At 44.1% G+C, this 19,748-nt stretch overlaps 1 protein-coding gene across 1 annotated transcript in view; it reads right to left on the bottom strand.

Moving 5' to 3' along the window:
• SFXN5 (sideroflexin 5) overlaps positions 1-12,584 on the bottom strand; it is a 93,192-nt gene extending 80,608 nt beyond the window's left edge. The window contains exons 1-3 of the mRNA XM_009572723.1: positions 12,537-12,584; positions 10,159-10,398; positions 8,870-8,938 (exon numbers count right to left, since the gene is read on the bottom strand). Of these exons, the coding sequence (XP_009571018.1) occupies positions 8,870-8,938; positions 10,159-10,398; positions 12,537-12,584 (357 nt within the window). The remainder of the gene's footprint in view (positions 1-8,869; positions 8,939-10,158; positions 10,399-12,536) is intronic.
• Positions 12,585-19,748: the final 7,164 nt, after the last annotated feature.

The following is a 19,748-nucleotide window of genomic DNA, read 5'->3' as shown; positions in this document are numbered from 1 at the left end:
GAAGGATCTCAGAGAAAGATGGTCAAGGCCAAAACTGGACTTTCTTTTGCTCTTCTGTTCCTGTTTTATTGGGCAGTTAGGAAGATCAGAAAACTATATTCATCAGTTTTTACAGATTTTACAGAGTATCAAAGATGAAGGATGATTGAGTGTGTTCAAAAATCTCCCCCCTTTTTCAAAGGCTAGGCAATCACCCATTTAACCTAAAAAGCTGGCTGTGGAAACACTATGCCTTAACCCCAAAATCAGAAAATTACCTAATACAGAAAAGCCTTCATTACTGGTTCAGAAAAAACATCCACCCAACTCAAACTTTCTCCAACACTGGCCACAAGTACATGCACAGGGAAAAGCAAGAAGGCGGCAAGCAGAAATAATGTCTCCCCTAAGCACCTTCCCAGCCTCCCACTGCTTTCAGGCAAAGCAGGTGAGGTTTCTGTGGATTTGGTGATCTTCAGTGGATTTCTCTTCCAGCTGCTTGCTTGAACTAAACTGCCATCATCCAAGAAGACATAACTGACAAGACCAGGTTGGATGGGGCTTTGAGCAACCTGGTCTAGTGGACCCCATGGCAGGGGGGGTTGGAACTAGATGATCTTTAAGGTCCCTTCCAAACCAAATCATTCTATGATTCTATGTATGTAGCAACAAAAATTTGTGTCTTTACTCTTAGCTCCCTTCCCTTATGTATACATATGCTAAAACTGTCTTAAAATTTAAACTTATCTTAATAAAAAATAATATGCAAGTGATAGAGTGAATATGCAAGTCCTTTCCTGGAAGAAGCTTGCATTCTTCAGGAGCATAAGTAAATACGTCCTGAATACTTCAGTGGATAAGGCCAGTTGCTGGTCATACTTTTCCACATCTATCCAATATCCCAGACAGAGAAATGAGTCCTTATTATTCCAGCCAAGTCCTCTTGACATTGGACAAAAAGGAAGAGTTATGAATTAGGATGATATTTTCTGGCGATGCAGCACTGGGTGATGCACTGTTCCTCCAGAAGGGCTGAAGATCTCATACAGAAGAAAAGCTGACCTTGAGAAACAGGCACATGGGATGAAATCCAACGGCACGGACGTAGGCCATGCTCTTCTGGGCAGGCTCAAATTCCTGCAAGACCCTCCTACAATTCCTGTAGCTGGAACGACCAACTACAAGAAAGACCAGCTAAGAGTGTTGGTTGATCCCTGGAAAACTATGAAGCACTGCAGGCATAAGAAACAAATAGGATTTTTAGGCTGCTTCAGGATTTCCAACCTGTGAAGAAAAGTAGTCATGCAAGACCACAACAGGACTTGAGCTTCTTGAAGTTGTTCTTGATAGCTCCTTGCCCTATGGGCCTCATGGTTGTTTAAAAATATCGTATTAGGAAAAAGCTATTACCTAGCATGAGTATCAATAAAATATAATTATATAATATTTTAGATAGCCCAATAATCCAGAGGTGAAAAGCCAGACAGCTGAATGACTAATGACTGCAGATCCAGGGAAGACAACCCTTCTGGCCTCCAAAGCTACAAAATAACCCAGGAGTGCCAGCACAACATTCTGGAGAGCCATTTGTGCTCATTATTGGTATGTGTTTTTGTCACTGAAATTACCTATACTGTGTGTCTTGCAAATTATCTCCACAGAACAGCATGTAACTCTGAATGAAAAACTGGAAGTAATAGATGAATGGGTCTGTGTTCTATTTTTTTCTCCTTCTCTTGAGGAAATCTTAGTAGTTACTATAACAACCCTGGCCAGATCCCATCTTGTTTAGTATGGTAACAAACAGAAAACAAAAAAGCCCAATTTTGCTTTTAAAATTGCAGTCTTCATGAATTTCCTCTTTCAGCTCCATGGGGAGAGAGAGGAACTTTCTCAAAGAAAAGAATCCTAGACCAACACTGCGGATGGTTCCCGAGGTTGACAAAAGAGTGGTACAGAAAGTGAACAAAAGTGTTAAATGCAAGGACCACATTAAGAAGACGCCTTTCACATGGCTTGGAGGTGTTCAGGTAGTTTTAGTGAACAACCCACAGCCTCAAAATTTTGTCAGTCAAACTACACAGTTGCCTTTTATCCCTTGGAGAAAAGTCAAGTACGCTCTTTTAACAAGAGCCTTCAAAAAATAGGAAATAAGGAAATAACTTCACAGCGTGCAACAGCTGAAAATGCCAACCAGCTCCACTCCCCGGCTTTTAGCAGGATACAGCATTATTATTATAGTTGATAATGTCTAAGATTACACTTCATTTCCATTTTAACAGGGGAAAAAGAGGTCTGTCTACAAGGTTGTGCTACTGTTTCAATATTTATTGTTGCTTGATTTCTCTACTGCTATCTGTAGGAAGAAGTGTCACTTCAGTTTTTACAGCATCACTTAAAAAAAAAATTCAACCACAGTTTTTACTAGTATGTATCATTCCTTACATACCCCTTTTCTCATAAAAACTAGAGCACTTCTAGTGGTGGATGATGGGGTCTCAGCTCTCACAATAGGGTGCTAGACAGACCATCTGCACCCAGAGGATGTTCTTACAAACCTAAGCCCAGAAGCAGTGCCAGGGATCTACCACTCGCAGCGATTCACAAGCTCTAACTCCACATTGGTGCTCCACCACAGCAGCCTGCGCCACGTCCACCTGGGAAACACTACCCAACAACAAGTCGTCTTTGGAAAAAGCTCAACCATTGCCTCATGCTGAACACAGCTGGAAAACACCCAGGTTTTGAACTACAGCTCAGTTCACCAAGCCCATGAGAGGTATGCAATGGGCTACCACTGATGCACGAGCCTGGGTTTTATGGTTATGGCTGTGCTATTAAACAAGTCAGAGCCCGGGCATGAGCCTGCATCAGCATGATCTCTGGCATAGTTTTGATTCAGACCATCCAGCCCTCCGCCGAGTGATTCTCGGTCACAGTTCAGGAGTTACCGTGGGCCAGGACAGCTGCCAGTAGGCACCTTCTGGAGAGGAAGAGCGCTCGGCTGCATGGCACAAGCCACATCAGCTGGCTGCACAGCCAAAAACCACTACCTGACTCAGTTTGAATGAACCGGCTTAGATTTAACCCATAGGTTTTAGTGCAAAGAACTAATGTAACCCGTTCTGCCCTGCCTCAGGCCAACAGGCGTTGACTCAGAGGTCGTTGCCTGGAGTACACTTGCAGGACTACATCAGCAGACGTTTCAGCCTTTGTAGAAAGAGTTGCTGAAGGATCACGTTATTAGGGGCTTTGTTTGGCATGCCAAAGAAAGGAGGAGAAAGAACAAAACCAGAGATGCCAGCAGGACAGTAGCCCACATCACACTGAGCTAACGGCCACCTCCAGGAATCCTTTGTTGGCACCCCGAGTCCCTCACGGCCATCACTCCAGGACCCTGGCAGGATAGAGGACAACCGCGTTGGGTCCCATAGATGACTGCATGCATGTACAAGCATCAGACACCTCCATCCAGCACGTGAGCTCTTGTACTGATTTTTCACCTTGTCCTCCTTGCTCGAGGGCACGCTGTTTCTGTCTGAAAGATCTGTGCCTTGTCTTCTCTTGGATCTCAACTGATGCCTACACATGGCTTAGAGCTGCCTCCAGAAACCCATATGTGCACATACAGACCGTAATAACAGTCATTATGCCAGTAGCACTACAACATTACTGTTACAGAATCAACACAAAAAGAGTCAAGTTTTGCATTTGAGGCTTTTAAGAAAAATATCCACTGATGGGACAGGGCACGCTGGAACAGTTTGCATCTCACTCTGCTCGTACGGGGCTGGTATCGGGGTTTCGAGGCCGCAGTAGCCCAGTGATGATCCGCTGTGCGCCTGCGAGTTTCACTGGTTTCAGGTTCAGACCAACGATGACTTACTGGCACATGATCCAAAGCAAGAGTCTTCTGGCCACCGGCACCACAAATTTGACGTGGGATACGGAAATCCAGCTGTGTTCTGCCATCAGCGACTCGACAGTTTCCGATTTTGTCTCACTGCTCTATGGATGATACATACGGCAGACTTGACTCCAGCTGGCCCTATTGTATTGGATCTACAGTGACAGACAACAGGAGCCAGAAACTTTTTGTTCAAGTAGAGCCAGCAGATGTGACACTGAATAAACACAGACAGTCAATCTGCTGAGTAAGAAGGTATCGTTCATATAAATAACATACATCTAATCCTGCTTCCATTTTAAACCCAAATATGGGAATGCAAGATGCTCAGCGCTCTGCAGATCTATGCTTTGAACAATGAGATAAAGCAAAAGCAGATAACACACAGCCCCTGTGAGCTCAGTTTAATTCTTATTTCACTTTTGATTTGAATTATTATCAGATCCACAGCTTTCTCCACGAAGAGCTTCCCACAGAGCGTTAACAGTCTGTCCAGGCTAATGTCAGATGGGATAAGTTAGCCTTATCAAAATATCTGCAGGTCCCTACTGCTTCTCCCAATGGACCTTAATTACAGAGCAATTAAAAGTATTATTCCAATCATTTTAACCTCACACATGTCAAAAATAGGCATTACACCCACTGAGGGGTTTCTCATGGTCTCAGTGACAGGACTTGTTGGGCTTGACCTGTGAAATGACACATTTCCTGCTTATTGGAAAAGTTTGCAAATTTGCAGCTGCCAAAAAAAATTATTTAATTAGAAAGCCAGTAATTATATGAATTAGCACACAAGAAAACCTCCACTTTAGAGGTTACATGCAATATTGACACAAGGTCGGTGCCTTGTTTCAATATCATATGCACTCAGAAAGCAAGTAAAATTGGTAGGTAAGTTTGATACAGACAATTATTCTATCAGAACCCACTGAAGATAAAACTAGAGTAACTGGCTTCCAACTGCACCTGCCACGTGCCTCGCACAAGCACACACTTTCTTTTTGAGAGTTCACAGACTGCAAGGTATGGCTACAACATAATCCAGTACTCAGTATGCATCCCTTGAGGATTAAAGCTTAAGAACCTCTAAAAGACAAGGAAGTTTTTAATTGTGTTAAGAATTTGCTTTACTGAAAAAACAAATGAGTAAGAGAGGACTGTCACTGAGAATAATTATACTCGATATCACTGTGCTTGGTTTCCCCCACTCAGAGGGATCACTTCATCCTTCCTCAAAACACAGCCACCAGTAGGATGCAATGATGTAACACACAGGAATTAAAAAAAGGATGTAGAAGAAGAAAAATATTATTACATTTCCCAGCATCTTCCATGGGATTAACCTCCATTCTCATTACAGACTCATTTATCTACTTTTTTTTTTTTTCATTTGCTAGAGAGCTCCTCCAAGACAAACAACAATTTATTTGTTCCCCGAGAACCCCGGGCCTGAAAGATGCAGCCATCTGTCAGGGGGAAGGAGCTCTCCGTAAACGGCTGCTTTCTCATCAAACCCTTTCTAGATCTTAATTTATCACCTAAATTATCAAATGAAACCAAACAGCCTTTAGTTACACGTATATACAACGTATTTTAAAGCACAAGATCAGATAGACAGAGCGCGGCAAGTAGGTCAATCAACAAAGCAGCTTTTGTGCTCTGAGAAGTGCTTCCCATGACCCCAGGTGTTCATACCTGTTTTGCCAAGAGACTTCTCTAGGAAAAGAGAGCTCATGTAGACTTCATGAAACGCACAGCAGGTCTACTGAAGCATCGCTACCATATAATTCAAACTCCTAAAGAAAATGGACAGAGGGCATTGCCTTCCTTGGACAGCCACCAAGCCATTCCTGAAGACCATGAAGTTCAGACCTAAGCTTATTAGACCCCATTGAAGGACACCAAATCTCCCTCGTTTGTTGAGGTTCAGTTTGGGGTCCAGAATTGCTTGAGGCACTTAGATCTTAACAGCTGTCTCCAGTTTAAAAATGGGCCACTCTGATTCTGTTCTTTTCTCCCTAGGTCTCACCTTCTTAGAAAAACCTCGCCAAAAGGTGTCGGAAAAACTAAGTTAACACCAGCTGACCACTCTGTACCCCCAACCTTACCAACCTCTTCAAGAAACTTCTAAGAATTTGAACAGGGGACAACAGGAAGGTAGAAAAGCATGCTGAGCCACAGGAGGGATCATCTCAAAGTTCAGAGCAGGTACCCAACTCTCAGACAGCTTACCCAAGAGTCTAGACACCTTCTATATTCAATGGAACATGACAAGCAAGATAATTGCCCTCAAAGGCAGAAGAGATTCAGCCCTTAAAAAAAGTAAGAAATTCACAAAGGAGGGGAAAAGTGAGCCTTTCAGGAACCTAAAATACCTGTTCTGGAACCAGAACTGCTTGTTGCTGGAGGTAACAAAATGGGTAGACAGAATTACAGGTTTTGGGTGCACAGTGAAACCAGACTGAGTTATAATGCTCAATTTAAATTGTTTCATTATACTACCATAACCGTAGTGTGAAAGTGCTTACCCCATCCCAAATGTGAACACAGTCATTCTCCTTAAACCTGTTTTGTAACCGCAAAAAGTAGAATCACTAACTCAATCAAGTTCACTCGTATCCCCCCACTTGGGAGATACACAAGAAGTAGGTTTGAGAATTCTGTCTTTTTTCTGTATTAACACCATTGTAATAACCAATAGTTCGGTCTTGCATTATGCACAGTGGGTTACCCAGCTTAAAAAAAATAAACTATATAATACACACGCTATAGGCTTAAATGGAGATTTGAGAAAGGTGAGGATTATTATTAGAACATGGAAACATTCCCAAAGGAAGAGAAATTTTAACTAAACAGAACTGGAAGGATGATCTCCACCCAACAGAACTTTCCTCCAAAATGGGGAAAACAAAACAAGCTGAGGCATAACAAAATCCACCAAAAAGATGAGCAGAATCACCTGTGTCTTCTGTCCTACCAGAAGAAGTTCTCTTCCAAGTGACCTCAACTCAGGACCTCCTGGTGCAGCTGCCTGGAGCCCAGGACCGGTGTTCACCCTCAAATATCCCAAGGACATCCTGACCCCTGCATCACGCCCCAGAGCAGTAGGCTGGAAAGCACACACTTATGGAAACCTACCAAATACCAACTCTGCAAAGCTTACTAGTACAAATTAGCCTGATGAGAAAGGGGTGTTTCAATGTTTGTCTGGATCCATATATTTCTGAGCCTCAGTTTCCTCTTTAGGTGTTTAATTAGTATTTAAAAGACGTGTGGATGAGGCGCTTAGGGACATGGTTTAGTGGGCCTGATGGTGTTGGGTTAACGGTTGGACTTGATGATCTTAGAGGTCTTTTCCAACCTTAATGATTCTATGATTCTATGATTCTCAGTGCATGACAAAAATGGCCAAAGACAGTCTCCCTTCTCCAACATCCCATTCCCTTTCGCATGCAAAGCACCCTCTCCTTCCCTCCAAAAATTATCATTACATAGTGAAGGCCCTTTGCATCCATTTATGAATTTCAGAATCAAAATTACAAAAATATATAAAGAGAGCTCACAAACTACATACAACAGCCTCTGCATCACCGCAAACGCACACTGAAGGATTTCCCCCACTGTCAAACACTCCTTCAATACGCACTGCGTTGCACTTAACTCTAAATCTCTGCTAAGGTAAGAGCAGAACCAAGACTTTAATGCTTAGTATCATTTTTATTCCAGCATACGTGCTTATATCCTCTTTAAATAGCATCTACAAAGTGCACTGCATCCTCAGGTAATGTTGTGATTTTCATTCCCTTTTATCATGACACAATGATGGCTAATAGTCTCTTTGGAATTGTGACATTCTTTTGCTAGCAGGTTACCTCTCCAGGCTGAGCTCCATATCAAGGTTGGTGGCTTTTGAAAATTGATCTCAGACTTGATCTGAACCTGTGCTTTTACAAGGCAAAGCATAATCTTCAATGTGATGGTGTAAGAACAGCTGCTTTATTGTTTGCGGCTCTCTTGGGCATACATCCAAAAGGTACTCAAAATTAATGACACGGTACATCTTAGCCTTATGTTTTTGAAAAAAGCTAGTTGATTTAGAAGGAAAAGATTATTTAAAGTTGCATCAGGTCTTTTTTCCCCCTGCCACCGCAGTGTGTAAGGAACTGGACTCAGTTCACCACTAGCTACAGTAAGCAGTTCAGCTCCCTGTGTTTTCAGAATTGTTTGCACATATATTGTCATCTTACGCTACTCCACCTCCAAAAAAAAAAAAACAACAACATTAAAAAGAGAAAAGAAAAAAGAAAAAGGAAAAAGGCAGCTGCCCTTGACTGAAAGCAAAATCCTAAGTTTTCTGGCCAACAGGCAGAATTTAAGATCACCAGTAGAAATATTTCTCCTAAAAGATTCCCCACAACTATTAGCTCAGTATTTTATGAAAGCAGGGAAATGCAGTAATGCTGGACAACACTAAATGAAACTAAATGGGGCAGAAACCCAAAAGTCTGTTACAAACAGGGTAATAACTACGGAAAAACTACAACACCTTGCTCAGAAAAGGTCTTCTGGAGTGCAGCCACCGAAAAACTGCAGTGCGAGCCCACCCCGCTCATACTGCAGCTCATTTCCTCCACAAAGCATTGATACTTGCTCTCTCATCTACTCGCTTGCATTTTTTTTCTTGCAGGAATTTTTCTTCTGAGAAGAAGGCATCACTGGCAAGTTTGACTGAAACCAGTTCAGGGTCTCACCAGTTACTAGAGGGAGAGGGGAGACTGACAGGTGTGGATTCACTGATGTCTAATAAAGAGTAAGTTTCTGCTACAGATTTAACAGAGCTCAGAGGGCAATCAATCAACCGTGAGACACAAATCCACTGGAAACCTGGCTTCATTACTTCTGCCGTTCACAGAAGAAATTGTTTTTAAATCGAAACCTGTCTAATAAACAGTACTTTCAAAAAACAAGGCGCATATACATTACCTCAGTAACAAAGAGAGTGCGCGGATCAATGATGTCCAAGAAGTGCCTGAATCTGCCATAAAATGAAGTCTGAAAGACAGGAAAAAAAAAAAAAACAAAATGTGTTCAGTTAGAAATTACCTTTCATCTGCTGCAGAGAAAGGTTTTATTTCCTCCGCAGAACTAAGTAGCAACTAAAAAGAAATAATACAGAAGCTATTCGCTGGTAATTTGTGATAGAAAGTCTGAAAGGAAAAGATGAGGACTTGGACCCTGCTAATAGCAGCGTTGCTCTTAACAGGATACCAATATAGATGCTTTAATAAAGGGATATTATTAAGCTGCTAAAACACCCTTTACTTTTTCCCCAAAGAAGACATATTGCCTGCTTAACCCTCCCTATGGGACTCCTGGGAGATCTCTCAGGCCACAAAAACCCAACAGCGCTGCTCCACACCTCCCACACCGAGTGATGCTGTCGAAGGAATTCCCACCCTGCAATGTCTTTTAACACCGTCCCTACGCTGCTTGTCCTCATTCCCACTAGCACCCATCTCGTGGCACCAGCAACACCACAGTATCCCTGATTTTAGGGAGAGACTAGTGTGAAGAAACTTCTGCACCCATACACTGCTGGAGAAAAAGGTATGTAAAATTCTATTTTCAAATGCTCTAAAAAGAGTTTTCTCCTTGGTGGAAGAAGAAGAAAGGTAAAAGATGAAACTAAGTACAAACGCAGTTTTATGTCTTACATTTATTGCAGAATTGTCCAGGCACTAAACTAGGGCTGGGTTTCATTGTGCCAGTCCCTACACAAACACAGAGCAGAAGATGGACTGTGAACCTTAACATATGTAAAAGAAACCATAACTTTATGGTTTGGGTTTGTTCTTAGCTGCACGTTTGGAAAAATCCAATCTAGATGTGCATGCATAGGGATAATGCTGTGCTAAAGCTGGTGAAGACACCTTCGTCAGGAGCAGCAAAACTGTCTGAAGGACCAGAAAGGGATCCAGAGAACTGGGAACAGAGTTTGAAAGAAAGGGGAAGGTGTCTGCGAAATAGGCTGGAAAAATCATGGGCGGCTCCAAAGGAAAGGAGAGCCGTTTTGACTCAGTATTTAAAAAAGAAAAAGAAAAAAAAAAAAAAAAAAATTGAATTTAGGCAAGCCCAAAGCACCGGACCACGAAATATTGATATATTAAGAGCACTCAGGATACATGTCCTGGTGACTCAAACAGCAGTCTGGATTCTTTCATCTGGATGCAGATGTAGGCTGAGTGCCAGAGCTGCCTTAGTGCAGCCTACACTCTCGTCTGGACATCGGCAAGGCCAAACGGACACGGGGCAGCCCGGTCCAGCGGCTGCTCTCTCCCCCACGGCTTCTCCCCAGCAGAATTTGCACCAGGAATTTGCAGCCCATCGCGGATGCGGAAAGGATACAGGTCACGGACCTCCAGGTGCTCTTGAATATTGGGACCCCTTTGCCCTGGGTACTCTCCAGCCACGTGCAGGCAAATCTCTTTTTGCGTTTGTAATGCAGAAGCATGCTATAAATAAAGGACTGGAATATGGATAAAGCAGCAAGAATGGCATTTAATCACAGCCTGGCATAATTTTATGAAACATGCTGGTTCTTCTCTGCTGAATCCATCGAACATAGAGAAATACCAGTAATACTGCCTACTTATTCAGGCAGAAATCCCTCTCTAATGGCAGTTTCCAGCAATACTGCTGTCCACCACCTCACGTTGCAACACCCCGTTCTCAGCTGCTTACAAAACTCTCTGCTGTTATTTTTCCATGTTCTGCACTAAAAAAAGAAAAACCCACAACTAAACGAAACAGCTTCACATAACTTCAGAAAAAAAGCCCAGTGGTTTTTAATTAGCATTGATTTAATTAACACTAATTCTGGTACTTTCTAGCTTTTGCGAGCTTGACATTTTGCTGCCTTGCTTTTATTTTCAACATAAAGATCTCTGCAGATGCCACTGCCCTCCACATCACTAGTGCCCGATGCTTGCCAGTGGTGCAGGGAGTGACATGACTAACGCATGACTCACTTGGTCCCTTGTCACATTATCCTGAGCGCTCCCACGTACCGTCGTCCCTCTCCCACTGCCCATCCTTCTGAACAGCAATAAGAGAATTCAGAGCAGTTGTAAGTACATGGTTTAAACAAGCACAAAAGGAGGGGATTTTTAAGTTTAAGTGGTCTCGACTTCACTGCCTTCACCGTTGTGATATGCATTTCACGGTGAGAAAAACAATGTTAAATGGAATTAAATAGAACATCAGTATTTTATGCCCACTTTACAAAGGTGTAAATGACAGTACAAGGACAAGGAAGGGGGAATGAGACTATAAGTTCAAATGTGCATGATGTAAATGTTATTTTAGAAGTAGAGATTTAAATTTGCAGAGCTGCAGAGGCTCTTGGGAAGCTGATCTCATAGCCCAGGGTCGTCGTTCATTGGGCTCAGTGCTGGTCTCCTGCTCTGATCCTTGCCTGGTGCAACCTCAGTGACGCCCAGCTAAGGACACGTTTCAACAGCTCAAACCCACCCTGCCGCAATCCCGTTCCCACACTCCCTCCTCCTCCTCCTCTCCTGCCCTGTGCCAGCGCTGACACTCACCCAATGCTGCAACCGGCTGATTGGGGAGGTAAGAGTGCCAAAAGTCTACTCCTGAAATGAGGGATTCGTTTTCAGGCGGTGGTGTTGCCTGAATCCGTTCCTTCCGCGGTCAGACAAGCCCCAGGGCAAGGGCCGGATCATTTGAGCAGGCTCAGGAGAACAGCCCTCACTCAGGCTCCCATGGAGTTGCACAGTAAGGTCCAGAGCAAAAAACGTAAAAATAAAAAAGCTGCTTATACCATGCAGAGCTGCTGACCATTCTCCCAAATACTTATGGCCAACATTCACATCTTTAAGTACACACACACACACAAAACCAACCAGAAATGCTGCAACCCAGTAAAGGAAGAAGTGGTTTTCCAGCCTCATGAAACTTAAAAGATCTGTATGAAAAAGTCTTGGGGCTTTCTGAAGTCTTTCTTCGAGAAGCAAAATTGCTTAACCTTCTAGCCTTCTTCCTGGAAAAAAAAGAGTCTGAATATACAGACTAGGCTAGGAACCAGGAAAATTAACACGGACAAGTAGCAGACACTGTGCTATGGACTTGCTAGGAGATGATGGCCAAAGCGTCCTTTCCTCAGATACCATAAGGCACTTCATGGTGCAAGGTCACCTAGGGCCAACTGCTTGTCTGCCGGCAGACAGGACTATTTCAGTACTTGCTTCTTTCATCCCCACGTTTAAAAAAATAAAGAAATTATCCTCTTGCTACTGCTACTTCAAAGAAAGGACAACGGGAAGGCAGATGTACTTCTTCCCTAGGCTGAAACACAAGGCAGAAGCCAGTTCTCAGGAACGTCTCTGACCATCAGGGATGCACAAAGAGACCAGGCAGGGAGACTCGAGCTCGAGTCCATCCTCCCTCCCCCAAGGCAGGCAACAAGACCCAACTCATCGGCTGTGGTTTCTTTTTGCATTACCATGAGCTCTCTAAAATGCATTTACATAAACGTGCTTTTCCTTGTTGCTCTTACTATGAGCCTCTTGGAAGTCAAAACCACTCTTAAGTCTCCCACGAAGGGGATTCTGGTGCTCAACCACCACCCAACCTTTCTAGCAGAAGGGCTAGTGTCACCCTGAGGCTCAATCTCCATCATGGTGATTGACACAAAACTCCGCCTGCTCTCCTTCCCAGATCCCAAGAAACAGGATGAGCTGCAGTCCCATGACAGTGAGTTATCCTTTAACACATCCTCATCAGCTCTACACGCTCACAGGCCGGCTCAACGACATCCCTCATCACCACCACAGCAGAAGACAAACCATAAACAAACTTCTCGCTCTGCTGCCTCTAGTCCAAGTTTCTTCAAACAAGGCAATTGCATTAAACCTCATTCACTGCCACATCCAGGCCAAGATTTTAAAGAGAGCAGCTTTGTTAATCAAGAAAGTGGGGGGGGAACCGACAACATTCTAATTGGTAAAAAAGCACTTTCCCCATCCCGCTTCTCCCCCTCATGCACACACAAGCTGGGCTCGCTTGCAATCAAAAAACCTAGGGGGAAAAGAAGCAAATAAAGCTCAGCCTTGGACAGGGGAAAGCAATATCAAGGTGAGACAACTGGCAGAGTGGGTTCTACATCTAAAACATCTCAAAGTCAATTCACGGTGCCATACCTTGTTTCATGAAAAAAACAGCCCCAGAAAGTAGAGGAGTATGAGTTTGAACAAGTTTTGTTTTGTTTTTTTAAACTCTGATGAATAACCACCTCATTTTTCCACAACAATAGCTCTCTTTCTGTGGTCTGAGAACCACATAAAATGGAACCAAATTCAAACCGAGAGCAAAGTTGTCGTCTTGAGGCTGCACCTTAAACATCATCTCTGCGTATTTCACTGCTCAGCCCTCCTAAGCAGCAGTGTATTTACCATGACTGCACAGCCCCTGAGCAAAAAATACATGTTGTTTTCACTGCCGTCCAGCCATGGGACTTTGTGTTTTTCCTTTTCAGATGACTATGGAAAGCTGCTTCACTGCTAGACCTTCCCGGTTGCCTTTCCACCATCCAGGTCAGTTCCTGCTTCCCGGGTTTAGTCTCCTGACTAGGAGCCCTCAGAATTTTTTTAATTCAAGATTTTCACAGAGCTGCATGCAAAACAAAAGGCAAAAACCCACCAAATCCTAATCATTCTGAAATTTAGGGGCAAATTAAATCAGATCCAACCATTGCACCTCAACTGCAACTCAGGACGCCTTCATGAACATAACCACAAAACTGAACTCACAGAACAGATCAGGATTTTGCTCTCTCTCTGATTCAAATACTTTCCTGCAAATACCAAGTTTCTACAGGATAAGTAGGAAATCAATAGCCAAAATACAACTGACTGTTTTGCAGACTGACCACAGACAAGAAGCCTTCAAGAAGGGCTTCTTTGGCTCTAACTAACTAAAAAAAAAATTATTCCCACACTGGGGCTACAAGCAGTCAACCCAGAGACCCCCTGAACACCCCTACTTTCATTTACATACTGACATTTTACACCTCTCGCTTGCACTCGGGCTTCACTGAGCACTGCAGTGCTTCGTGTGATGGAGTGTCGTGTTTAACTATGAATAAAAGTGATGAGAACTAAGTAAATAATAACACAACAAAGTTCTTTCAGCTTAAAATACATTCAACTCCCAAATTATTTTCCAACACCAAATGAATCCATTACACATTACTGGTTGTCTCTGAGCACTCCAAAGCACCAGGTAAAGCCAAGTGACCGGGCAGGCACTGACTTGAGCTTCTTCATTTTCTTACAGGACCTTTTGGCTCTGCTAAGAGGAACAGAGAAGCCCCTATGAAGAAGCTAATTGAAAACCACTGGAAGAAATAAATTCATGTTACAGAGACATTTGCCTTACTCCTTTCTCTTTATTATTTAAAAAAAAAAAAAAATTAAAATTTGGTGTTAATCTAGATCAGACCAGACACTGCCATGTCATCTTGGGTTTCTACAGCAAACAGATGCCCCACTGAAAGCCTCAGGAAAACAAGAGACTGACCTCAGGTGAAGCACAATATTGCAGTTTCTAGTTTTTATACTTTTCTTCTGTAACTGCTTGAAGTTCTGCCATTGCTAACAAGTATTTACTTTCCTGAGTTATGGCCACTTTCTTTTTAAGCTCTGATAGTTAAAGGGCTTTAGGATAAAGAAAGCAGCCACTGCTCTTGTACGTAGCTGTGGTGCTACAACAAACTCCTGGGGTGGACAAGGAGGGACAGGCCAGGCATTGTGGCAAGTCCTTGCCCACAGTTCATATTGTAAATCCTTATAGTTAGGGAACCACTTTCTGCAGGTCTTCACGATGGAGTATCCTGTTATTCCTGCACCTCAGACGGCCAAGGCACTGCTCAGCCCTTCTCCCGCCAACTGCTGCCTTGTCCCAGGCTCTGGCAAACACATGCTCATTCATTAATTCATTATTACAAATTCTAAGAAGAGGGAATTTGATTTTATTTGCCTTTTAGATGTCATTTCAGTGCTAAAACAGTGTTATTCATTGCTCCAGCGTGTCTTCTTTTGCTGTACATCATACATGAACTGCTTTCTTTTCCCGTATCTCCTTCTGACCCTTTCTCCTCCATCCTTTCTCCATCACTCCATGCCCACTATCATCTAATAGGGGGAAACCAAGGTATTTCCACCTCCCTCCAAGGTCTGAACCGGACACACCAACTCTGCATCCATCCAGCAAACCAAGAGTTGTTCGGACAAGCGAAGGGGATGAGAGGATCAAGCCCCGGGGTACAGGAACAGCCAGAGCACCAGCAGCAGCCCTACGGCACACTGCAGTCAACCAAACCCAGATTTAAGTAAGAATTCAGGATGGTTCCTTTTTAACAGGATCATTTCCAGCTCTGGCCACCATACTCATGCAAGGGATGGAGCTTGCAAGACGCCCAGAAATTTGACCTTCAGCTCCCAACTATCCATCCCTGGTCTTTTTCACCATTTTATTCCTGTAACATCTGTTGTAGTAAACAGTTATCTGGAAGAAAACTGAACAACACAAATTTCCTGTGATTAATCGCGGCTATTTTGGGACCACTTCTCACCAGCCTGCAAGCAAGATAAGTTCTGCAAAGCAGCTGGGAATATTAATTCCCTTACATGGCACAGCAGTTCATAGCGAGCACAGGAGTACATTACAGCTCCAGCTCATTTAAGTGGCTGCGCTGGGGGCTATGCAAGATCCAGCTGACTCTGAGATAAGAACTAGAAGAAAACTACTCCTTGCAGGCTCAAGAAATTTGGAGAAGGGCAGTGAGAGACCAGTAAGTGACCACTAGCAAGCACTTGTTTATCACCTTAAAGAGGGCGAGTATTCCTCGAAAGCATATGCTGGGCAGCCCTGGAAAGAACAGAAGATATGCACAACTTTATCAATTTAATTACAGTGTGATTTTAAAAAGAATTTAATTATGCCAGAGAAAAAGGCATGCAGACTTGGGGGGTTTTTTGAGCTAAAAAAATCAGGCTTATGTCAGCTTTAAATTAATTAGGAAGAGATTTAAGCTAAACCAAACAAAATTAAGAAAATTCAAGCCATTGAGCAACAGGACTCTGGCAAGGTTCGGCTGGATAGCAGAACTGTGTAATTGCACGCACGTTTGCGGTCCACCCCAATTACAAGTTTAGGCTAAAGCTACGGACTCTCAGCCCTTCGATATTTTCAATTTGACTTTACAATATTAAAGGGCCAAGAGTGTCTCTAGGAGTAGCTCCTGCATCTCAGTAACTTTGGTTACCTGCAGTGACAGATCTGCTCATGAACACAGATGGGACATGGTATGGAAACCTTTCACGGGCATTAGTTGGAGTAGCAGGGGTTTACATCTTGTAGCATAAGACGTGAACAAACCAACGCCTTGTTTAAAATCCAATCCTGGCTGATAGAGACGTAAAAAAGCCAATGGATGGCTTTTTTGGCAGGTTCTGTGAAGTTAACAGATAAACATCAAACCCAAAGGTGTCTGTATTTCCTCTTCTCTGCAATTCGTCTTTAAGCATGTGTTTGCAGGACCCAATAGATGGCATAGGATAAACAGGGTCAGCCTGTCTTCAGGGCTGAGAAAGCCACGTTTGGCGACAGCAAACACCATTTAGCATACGCCAACCTCAACTCATGCAGCTTGTACATGCTGGGCTTGACCTGCACATACACAAGAATCACAACAGTCGCAAACCAACCTTAAACATCCTTCCGCAGCCTTTTAAGAAAATCCCTTCTCCATAATGGTGACCCTTTAGGAGAAAGGAGTTTCATTCACTTCTTTAAGTGGAAAATAACATTACACTGAGCAGCATGAGTAGAAACTTCTGTGTTAACTTTACACTGTTATGATATAGCTCTGGTTCCTCCCGCTGCCTGTACCAGGGCTTTCAGCAATCACAGTACGCAAGCAGCAAGCCATTAAACTCTTGAGAGGCATAGCTAATCAACAGCTAATCAACAGCATGTTTATCTGTGTGTTGTTGCAAGGGTTATCTTGGACATAGGAGGCATGTGGTTTTGCTAAGGGGATAATAAACCCTGGTTGTGCTTTAAACTTACCAGATTAAAGTATACGAAGAACAGGAAATAATGATTTTTAGTACTAATGTCCTTATAAGACATTTCTGAGATTAGCATGTTTCGAGTTCCAACATTTAAAACATCTGCAAGGTCAAGCTCTGACAACAGCACATCTCTAACGACGCTGTTAATATCACAGTCATAGAAATGGCACGTTTGGCCAACAGAATAAAAACATCCTAAGCACATCATGTACTCCATGACCGTACAAACACGCTGAGCTGCTCGAGGGATAAAAGATCTAAAATCTGCAACTTCTTTTTTTTTATTATTTCCTACTTCTCAATGAGGACAAGGCATGCTCATGAGTTCTGCTTGTTGAGATGACCACGCTCGGCTTCAGCTGTGAAGGAAGTCGGCTCACTTCTTGTTCGGTTTCCCTCACCCTTGCAGTCCTCCTACACTAGCTGAGACAACCTCATGTTACTTTTTAGAGGGCCGACCCCAATAAAAACACCAGAGTTTAACTGATGCTATCTTCCTCCAGCACTTAACACCCCTGGTTAGTGAACAGCCCCACCCACACCGTATTTAGACCCTTGCTGGAAAAGTTTCCTTAGCTCTTCTGATAGGAAGAAAATGCATTTATTTTGCCCAGGATAAATGCCTGGGATACAGGCAAAGACCCCAGAGCACTGGGAACACACACGTAGTGCTCTGGCTCTAGAAGAGGGAGCACCTTTAGCAAATCCTTAAAGAAAAAAAAAAAAAAAAGGAGTATGCCTAACAAATTAGAACTACTCGTCAGAAAATTAAGTCCTTATCACACATTCTCAAGCCTAACGTCCTCATTTCTTCTTTTACCTAAAAATAGCCTGCTTTCATTGGGAGGCAGAGGCTCTTTCCAGCAAAGAAACAAAAAAAAAAAAAAAAAAAGGTGACGCGACAGAATGCCACTTGCCCGAAGATCAAGAAAAACAAGTGAACTGCAAAACAAGGGACGGGAAAAGGGGAATTTAATAACCTCCAGAGGTGGTGCTGGGGATGGACATCTCCCCGCCTGCTGTCCTAAATTCTGCCCAGCCACTTTCCGGGGGCTCTGGGTCATGGTGGGGGAAGGAAACCACCGTGTCTCCTCTGAACCAAATCCCCAGGCAGCCGAGTTTGCTTTCCAAGCTTTTTGTTCCTAACACACAACTTTTCCTTGTTTTCCTCCGCAGGGACAAAGATGCTTAGCACAGCTCCCTGCATCTCTCCCAGCCCCAGTTTTAGTCAAATCTCCCCTTAAATAGCCCCAGACCTGCTCCCAGACAGCGTTTCAGAGGAAAAGTAAATGCTGTCATCACATGGGGCTACGTCTAGAATTTAAACAACCACCCGAAGCGTCACTAATCCTTTCCAAAACAAGTAAGGCATCCTTTGTCAGCTGGACCACTAAAGCCAAGATCTTATAAACAGATAAAACCCTGCAACAGGCTACCGAAAGAATGGGAAAGGCAGAGGGAAACGCACTGAACAGCTGATAGAAGGGGATCATGGTGTTTAAGGTGCGCCGATCCCTCAGGCTCACATAGGCGTTCTTCCCCAGCGCTGGAGACTGTCTGACCTCGGTGAAGGACCTCGGCTCTTTTACAGGAAAGGAATAAAACCACTAGAGAAGAGAAGGGGAATGATTTCCAATGCTCGGTGTGGCCCTCCAGCAAAGCACCCCTGAACCATCCAGCCCCAGGGTGCTTTCGCCAACGGGCAACCCTCACCCCAGATCAAGGCCGCGGTGTAAACGCACCCGGCTCATCTCCCAGGAGCGGCAGCAAGGAGAGAGGACTTCTCCACTGAAACGCGCACGCAATCATTAACATCCTGCCATACCCCTCGAAACATTTTCTAAATGTTGCTACAAGTGACAGTCGCTCCTTAATGAACAGAACGCACCGATTCTGTGCCTGACTCGCTGCCAAGTGTGCCTCGAATCATCTGTGGTGTCTAGAAGGGAGTAGCGTCTCCTCCTCCTCCTCCTCTCCTTATTAAAAAGCTCCGTCTCCCCAGCTTGAGCATCCCTCGCCTCGCACAGCCGAGCAGGCTCCCGGCACGGGGAAGTTACCCCTTCCTTGCTACGGGGATCTGTCGCTCTGAGGAGGTCCCCCGATGACACCCTGTACAAGGATAAGGCGGTGGGGAAGAGGCGCGTAGATCCACCACCCAAGAGCTGGCCCCCCACAGGAAATAAGCAACTGAACTTCTCAGCATCCCAAACGGGTGGCTTTGGTCAAGCCAACCTCTGCGAGCTGCTATTAGCAAGTCAGATGGTTAACAAATAGTGGTCCCATACAGATGTCGTGTGGATGGTGGGAAGAGAGTCTCCTTGGAGATTGCTCCAATAGTGGGGGGACACACACACCTATTAATGAGCAGACTCCTGCTACTCATTCTTGATTTGGTAATTGCAATGGCTCATTCCTTTCCAAAGATGTCTTACCCAGCTCAAGAGCAATGGAGGGAGGTTTTATGAACTTGGTCAGCCGTATCAGAAGTCTGACATGGCTCCACGAGAAAGGAGAGTGGTCTTTGCCAGCCGTGCCGTAGTGGTGACCCCGCGGAGTGCTTGTGAACAGTGGGAGGCAGCAGCGGGGACGAGCTGCTCTGACCCCCGCACCAGCTCTCCTCATCTGGGGACAGCTGCTGTGGGCTGCAGGCCTTCCTCGCCATTCCCCAGACATCAGGTACCGAGGACGGGGTGGCTCTGCCACGTGAG

Source organism: Fulmarus glacialis, unplaced genomic scaffold, assembly GCF_000690835.1.
Source record: "Fulmarus glacialis isolate BGI_N327 unplaced genomic scaffold, ASM69083v1 scaffold430, whole genome shotgun sequence".
Taxonomy (NCBI): Eukaryota; Metazoa; Chordata; class Aves; order Procellariiformes; family Procellariidae; genus Fulmarus; species Fulmarus glacialis.
The sequence above is the reverse complement of the archived record's forward strand: the minus strand, read 5'-3'. Positions and strand labels throughout refer to the sequence as shown.